The following is a 7,821-nucleotide window of genomic DNA, read 5'->3' on the forward strand; positions in this document are numbered from 1 at the left end:
CCTCAGAAGATCAACCCGCTCAGGGTCAATCTTCTGGGGCACCTTTTCACACATGCGCAAAACTGCGCTTTATGGAGTCAACCTCAGACCCATAGCTCCTCGCGAGCTGCAAGGATTAAGGAAGGTTGACGGGACGAGCACGCCTCTCAACCTTCTTCCATAAAGACAGCCATGGAAGTCAACGGCTGAAAAGGCAATTTTAGCTATGCAATTGCCATAGCTAAAATCATGTCTCAGCTACTGACTGCTATGTCTGGAGTAGACACCACTTCAGGAGCAGGCAAACTCTTGAGACAGGTCATGATTCCATACCAGTGTCATGGGTAATATAGAATAAGGGAGAAAAACGTCCACAAAATAATATCATTGAAGACACCAGTACCCACAAACCCAGACTTTTTTTCTGGTGGAAGGCACCAGAATGGAGTTCTGGCATTTTTTTCAGTTAGAACGCCAGAAAAACTTTCACTTCCGGTCCCACAGCAGTGCAGGAACCGGGCAGGAGCCCCCGCCAGTTCCACAGCAGCACGGGAGCCAAGTCATTAAAATTGAACACCCCAACTCCATGAGGAATCATCAGACTTGAGTACCAGCACCTTTTTCTTCCTAGGAAAAAAGCACTGCACAAACCTGTGAATTGTCTGCAATAACTAAACCAGATTAGCTGTTAACTAGCCTTGGTATCTGCAGTCTTGAAGGCATTTCTAGCAGTAAGTAAAGGAAAGTACAAGGTAATACTGCAGCAAGACTGAAATGAGTAGATGTGTTTACTTTAAGTAGAACTTAAGTGTTTTGGTCATCACCCCTGTTGAAGGTTGTTGCAATGCTTTTCGGACTGCCTGTAGATTGTTAGCTCCTCTTAACTCTCCACTGCATATGCCTGGATGGCTTTTGGAGAAAGATACTGTAAAATACATTAAGATCATAGAACTCAGTCAGTCAAATGAGCTCCACTCAGTCAGTCAAAGCCAACTGCTGTGCTGAAGTTTGGTTCCTCTTTGAAAAGTAACTGCATAAGTGACAGTTACTCCAGGTCAAACCTGCTCATTTAGAGATTTTTTTTTTCAAATTGGCAGCCAATCAAGCTCATCCTGAGAACCGAACATCAGCTTGGGTCTTGCCTGGCTGGCACCTCATCAGCAATGACAAAAATTCTGCAGTCAAGACTTGGTTAACAATGCTGTTGGTGCTAGACAAGGTAGTATAACGTCCATCTTCTCCAAACAGCTGTATCTGCAGGGAAACACTATGAGAAACCAATTTTACGTAGCAAAGTACACAGTCTGCACGCACGCAAGGCACTCTGGTCTCTGTTTGAATAAGCTGCGGTTTTTAGTTGCTTTTCTGAGCAGAACCACAGGTTACTGCCTTCTGTACTGGGAACATGAGCCCTTCAGCACTGGATTGCTCACTTACTCATTCTCAGGATCAATAATTGCCGGGTAGGGGCTATTCCCAAATGCAGAAGAGTTTGTAGTCTCCAAACAGCAAAAACTATTGAATCTCCCTGCACAGCTGCCTGTCCTGCAGTGTGAGACCTGCTAATATTTCCTGTGTAGCCACTACACTGTTCACTGGATAAAAATAGCCACTTGGCAAAGAAGTTTAATCATTTATTTAACCTTCCTCCTTTCTCTCTCTCCCTTAGATTGCCAAGGAGCTGCACCAATTTACATATGACCTTTTAACTAAATCACACGTGGTCAACGTGAACTTCCCTGAAATGATGGCTGAGATCATCTCCGTCCAGGTTCCCAAGATCTTGTCTGGGAACGTCAAACCCATCTACTTCCACATAGAGTGATGTCCCAGAGGGAATTGCCTGTCCCTGTCACTCCCTTCAAGCCATCTCCTGCCTGTTCTCTCTGCACTACTGTACTGCAGTGCCTTGGGGAGTCCCCTCTAATGATACTGTATGCAGTGATAATGTACAGTGCCAAACTACAGCCTGCTGGGATTTCTTTGATTTCAATTTTTTCTGGGGTACCTCTGAACTGAACTACCCGCCATGGCTTTTGCCTGTGTCTGGATGGCTCTGCATCTTTATAAACATTGTGGCATGGTGACTTTGTGGGTCCTGTTTACACCCTTGTGCTTGTGTATTGTCCACAGTGACTTTTAGTGGCCCAGTGCCACAGGAAGTTTCAGTTTAGGAGAAATTTAGCCACTTGTTTTCTCTTTAAAAGAAAACAAGAAGTAGGTTAACTGTGCAAGTTGGGAGTGTGGGTTATTTTCTGATGAACTTGGAGCTATTGTCCTTTTTATTCGCATCGTCTTCAAGAGGCATGTGAACTAAAAATGCGTAGTAGTGAGGCAGGAGGGGGACAGGGGACAGGGAAGAAGATCACCGCTTTGTGAAATTACATAGTCTATTTGAAAATCACACAGTCCTGTTGCAGGAAAAATCCTTGTTATCATCTGCTCTACTCATGCACGCAGACCCCAAAACTATACCGCTCTGGCCATATATGTAGACCTGTATATCAGATCATGCTGGCCTGTGTGCCAGACGGCTTTGATCATGCACCCAGACCCATGCACCCATGTGCTTTCAGCATCTTAGAGCAGCATTAACTAGTTAATCACCAAAGAAATCGCCAATTCACAAGAGGTTTTGGACTGTTGTCATGTCGGTAAAGAGGACTGATGAGGACGATGACCTTTGGAACCCAAGAAGATTGCAGAGGGCTCACTGCCATCCAGGATGTATTTCCAGTGACCATGAGCCAGACTGGATCTAAGTCTGTCCACGGACTGTCCAGACACCTAGTGATCACATTCCAGTTTTGAACATTTTTTCCTCCACACCAGCAAATAAATTACCGTCTGGCATGTATGTCTGTCACCTGTGCATGACAGGAGCCCGACATCTTCTCTCATCCCTGCCTCTACCCTGCTCCCCTTGAATGTCTGAGGTCTCCACTTGGCTCTGCCCATTACATGCTCAGCTCACCATGGGTGTCTGCCAGTCTAGATTTTTCCAGAGCTGCTTCTCATTCGCCCTTCATCTGACAATTTTTGCAGTCTTTAAAGACACCAACGCAAAAAAGAATCCCAGAAGCCGAGCAATGGGAACTTTGGCTCTTTGGACTTGATGAGCCACAGCAACTTTGGAATTATTCCACTCTTTTCAAAACAGTTGTACGTGGCCTGATATTAGAGGCAGTGCATGTGGAGCAGCATGTGCAATCACGTGCCCCCACCCCTTGATTTGTGGCTTGACTGTTCCCATAGACTAAGCATGTTCAGTAATACTGCTGAATCTGGCTGCCTTCCCTCTGCGCCCCAACCCCCGCAAAATATCAGTAGGTGTTGGTCTTCACTGCCTGAGATTCCCAGGAAAGGTTAAGAAAGCACGCCAGAGGCCAGTTCTGTTTTAGGGGAGCCCATAGCTTTCATTAGTTAGTAGTTGATCTCCACCAAGGGAAGAAAACAAGCCCTCTCAATGTCTCTAAAAACCCTACATTGTAAAATCAGCATCCAAACAAAGCCCAGAGCCAAGCCCCACAGAGATGACCCTGTGTCATCAGGCTGCTGCTCAGTCAGTGAGATGCCAGCTGAAGATCTCTGCCTAACACCCATGCTGTCACTCAAACCAAGAACAATTTTGGAGAGGAATGTACATTTCTTCCAGGAAGATTCACATTGGCTTGACTCATCCCCCTAGCACTCCTAAAGTCACATCAGCCCACCTAGGAGGTTCATTCAGAGTTGGTTTTTTTTCTGAGTACTGACGTGCATGTGCAGAGGTGTGTCCCCTGTTGGCTCCAAGGTCCCATCCTTTCCCTCATCTCCTGAGCCCAGCAGACCCACAAGAGCCCTGTGGGCAGGAATGGCTGGTGAATCTAATTTGGAAGAGGGAGAGCTGAGTATATCTCATGTTATATGGCATTTCCCCTATCCCTATTTGATAATAGCTGATTAAGTTTGCCATATACCTCCTTTACACACTAGGAGAATCAGAGGCCCCATGACCCCTCACCTGTGTTACTCTGACTAAGTGAGGCTTTTCCAGCCTAACACCCTGCAAACTCCTCTTCCCCCAGTCAAAAGAATCGTGGCAATTCTGCTGCTACTGGGGCCCTTTTGTGCCTGTGGAGTCCCCATCGACCCTGGAGTGAAAGCCAAGTAGTTTCCCAAGCTTCATGGTGAGAGACTCCCCCCACCCCCACCCCCCCACCCCGGCAGGCTTCCATGCAGAATGCTCATCAACACAGGCCTTGATCAGGTGGTTTCCCAGAGACTTTTTAGGCATAACAGAGGGGCGGCACATTTTGAAAATACCTTTTCAACAGTTGTGAGCTTTAGCCCCTAACAGGACATGGCTCCGATGGCAGCATTCCTGTGTGCCTCCCTGTGAGGGCTAGAATCAGTAATAACCTCTTTTGGTATCAGCCAGTTGCTACTCTGGTATTATGAACACCTTTTACTCTTTGAAGGTTTTAAAATATTGAAGGTTTGGTGTGATTAAAACCAGCTGGTGTGAGGCTTCACTGACTTGGAAACTGTATTAGATAAGTTTACACCAAAGCCTGCGTCTTTGCACTGTGGGTTTTCAGTTAAGTTAGCAAATGAATACAGTGAACAGCTGGTTTGGCACAGCCCAGCTCACTCAATAATGGAGGATGTCTTGAGCACACAGGAGGGTTGTGGTTTGCATTTGTTCAAGTCCATTCAAAGATTTCACCTTTATATCCTTAGGGACCTGGGTTGTTTGGTACCATTCTGGAATGTCATTAGAAGATGGGTCAGAGAGCTAAAGGAGATGTACTGCTTGCCTACTATCAGCCCTGTCTGATGGATGGAAACACAGTGAACAAGGGAGGGCGAGTGCGAGGCCACTGTTTGTGAGAGACACTATATGCATCAGTTGCAAACATTTTGTAGATGATCCAAAGTGTGAATCCTTTAGAAGAGAGTGTGGCTCACAAAATACCTGTCACCCAGCCACTATGGTACGCCACAGCTAAATTACCATTACTGACCTGCCCTGGTAGTTTCTGTGCTGTACCAGCTGTAATGAGAAGTTAGATTTTTGTTCTGAAGCTGTTCAATGTCACTTTTTGTTTAATTTGAAAGCTGCCTTGTTAGAGGAATTACTGGAGGGTCTAGTTGCAATAGGTAAGATCAGTGACACAGCAATTGGTATGTGTACTCACCTGGGTTTTTAAACACTATCTTCTTCAGTTTATTTTCAGTGGCTGTTGCAGAATGGAAACAGGTTTGAGAACTGCTGAAGCGCTCTTTTGCTATGTTCCGCTGTGCTTTGTTTTTTTCTTTTGCATTTTTAGATCTACTTGTGTTTAAATCAAACAAAGAGAACACCCCCACAATGCACATGATAATGGAGAGATCGTCCTTAATACTACTACATAGTTTGCTTTGCTTTTTCTTTAATCTTGCTTCAGGAGCTCATGAAGCTGTTTGCTTACTTGCCGACGCTTTCCAGAATGTGGGTGCAAAAACTTGTAAGTACGCCTCCAATTACACAGGGTTATTCTTCCCTCAGATACAAGAGAGCAATTTCTTCCAGAGTTACCAGCAGCGGGAGGGGAGGCAAAGTTCTTAACGTGGCAGGGACCCAGTAACTTACACCCTGCTGCATATTACTAGAGAGTTACATGGAGTGAGAGGAAAACACACGTAATCGGCAGTCTGGTTGGGAAGAACAAACAATGAATGGGGTGTTTCAGTCTCACTATTGGCATAAATCCATCTGCTGAAATCAACAGGAGTTTTAGTATTGGCTTTAAAAAAAGAGCAAGAGTTAGGCCAATGCTGAAGTGCATTTGAATATCCCACCCAATGTGTGTTTGTTCTGAGCCATTTGGGGAGGGTCTAACTCACAATCCTTATTCAGGGAAGACTCTCATTGAGTTTTCCTAGGTAAAGGCAGATGTTATTCTCCTCTCATTGGCCCTAGCGTAAGCCAAGAATACAATGACTAACAAACAGTGAAGCCAGCAGCATTATCCCGGTGTAAGATACAGGTGAGTCCGTCCCCGGGCACCGGACCTCCAGGTATGTCCCCTAATTAGTACGCACTGTACGGTCACGCTTGCAAAACACCCTTGCGCCAAAGTGGCATTTCTCCATTGTGAGCCCTCTACGGCCACACTTGATGTGCAGGTGTGAATGCCAGCTCAAGCAGACACCCTGGCTTTAGCGCTCATCAAGCGAGTGCTCTAGCCAGAGAACACGGCCGCAGCAGCACGAGTGGTGAAATGGCTTAGTCACCTGGGTACCCTACACTTGAGACCGCAGGCATGTAGGCAGAGCAGCTTGACCATACTGCCACTCCTCTAAAGCTGCCTCAGTTGCTGATTGTGTCTTCTCAGACTGGGAATCACCAGGGTAAGCATACCCTAAAACACTATTCATTTTATAGGTAGGTAGGCTCCATGCTCCATATGTAAACGAAGATGACTTACATGGTGTTTCTCGCCTGTGACAAAGCGTTACCTGCCTCCGCTCAGCGCAGGGTGACCCTTCAGCTCTGCAGGAGCTCTGAACTGATCTAATCACACACCTAGACGCTTATAGCAGGTATCTACCCAGCCCTTTGTCACATGCTGCTGCTGCAGCCCCAAATGTTGTGGTCTGCCGTCACGTTCCAAACTAAAACAGAGAGACGTCACTTTATGGCAATGTCTACACGTGCCCCAAACTTCGAAATGGCCACGCAAATGGCCATTTCGAAGTTTACTAATGAAGCGCTGAAATGCATATTCAGCGCTTCATTAGCATGCAGGCGGCCGCAGCACTTCGAAATTGACGCGCCTCGCCGCCGCGCATCTCGTCCAGATGGGGCTCCTTTTCGAAAGGACGCCGCCTACTTCGAAGTCCCCTTATTCCCATGAGCTGATGAGAATAAGGGGACTTCGAAGTAGGCGGGATCCTTTCGAAAAGGAGCCCCGTCGGGACGAGACGCGCAGCAGTGAGGTGCGTCAATTTCGAAGTGCCGCGGCCGCCAGCATGCTAATGAAGCGCTGAATATGCATTTCAGCGCTTCATTAGTAAACTTCAAAATGGCCATTTGCATGGCCATTTCGAAGTTTGGGGCACGTGTAGACACGGCCTATATTACCAAAGCTTTCTGTAGCTATAACGTAATGACTTAAAAGGCATCTTTTTCTCATGAAGTAAGCACTGAGTGCAGCTACATAGCTTTCAGAAAATGGGTCCTTAAGCAGCTGCCTCAGTCAGTAGAAGCTTTTATTTCATCCTTTTTTTCCAGTGCTGTTGAGAGATCCTTAAAGATCCCTTTTTTGCTGTGCAAATTGCATTATATCCTATATACTGGTGCCTGTATTTGTTTGTTGAGGAGCTGTAACTTTCAGGGCTAATATATGCAGTGGAGGGACAGCAGAGGAAAATGTCTCTTCGGTCTCAGAGAGTGCTCGCATGTTGGAAACTGGTAGTTCTTTCGTAACCATGTTTTGTAGTAGTTCTGTGAAGCAAGAGAAAGCTGTGCCTAGAACTGTTCATACCTCTGCACCTTCACATTGTTGTTCCACTTCAGAACTGCAATGTGCAGGTGGAAAGCAAATTGGTAATTGAGATTATGCGGGAACTGGGCTGGCTCCACTGACTGAGCGCATTCCCCAGGGAGCAGTGACCTTGGCACACCATCTGCAGACAGGATTTTCAGATAGAATAATGCAGCAGGTTCACTGGGGCTGTCTCCACATTATGCGAGTCAAAGGTGATAGCCAGGTTTTTGGCTTCTGAGGCAACTGAGCTAAGTAGTGCTTGGCCCAGTCACAATATGACCCGTCTACTGCTTTTGTGACCTCGTTCTTCTCCTTGCCAGGTCTGCAA

The 7,821-nt window shown here is 46.4% G+C and overlaps 1 protein-coding gene across 3 annotated transcripts in view; it reads left to right on the top strand.

The window, feature by feature from the left end:
• The window catches only part of AR (androgen receptor), a 168,665-nt gene extending 161,960 nt beyond the window's left edge, over positions 1 to 6,705 (top strand). For 2 of the 3 annotated variants that reach the window (XM_075008085.1, XM_075008086.1), the window contains exon 8: positions 1,649 to 6,705. In XM_075008085.1, the coding sequence (XP_074864186.1) occupies positions 1,649 to 1,804 (156 nt within the window). In that variant the 3' untranslated portion in view covers positions 1,805 to 6,705. Of the gene's footprint in view, positions 1 to 1,076; positions 1,199 to 1,648 lie in introns of all 3 variants that reach the window. The other variant, XM_075008087.1, reaches the window with a different exon arrangement.
• Positions 6,706 to 7,821: the final 1,116 nt, after the last annotated feature.

The sequence above is a fragment of the Carettochelys insculpta genome, chromosome 13 (assembly GCF_033958435.1).
Source record: "Carettochelys insculpta isolate YL-2023 chromosome 13, ASM3395843v1, whole genome shotgun sequence".
Classification (NCBI taxonomy): domain Eukaryota; kingdom Metazoa; phylum Chordata; order Testudines; family Carettochelyidae; genus Carettochelys; species Carettochelys insculpta.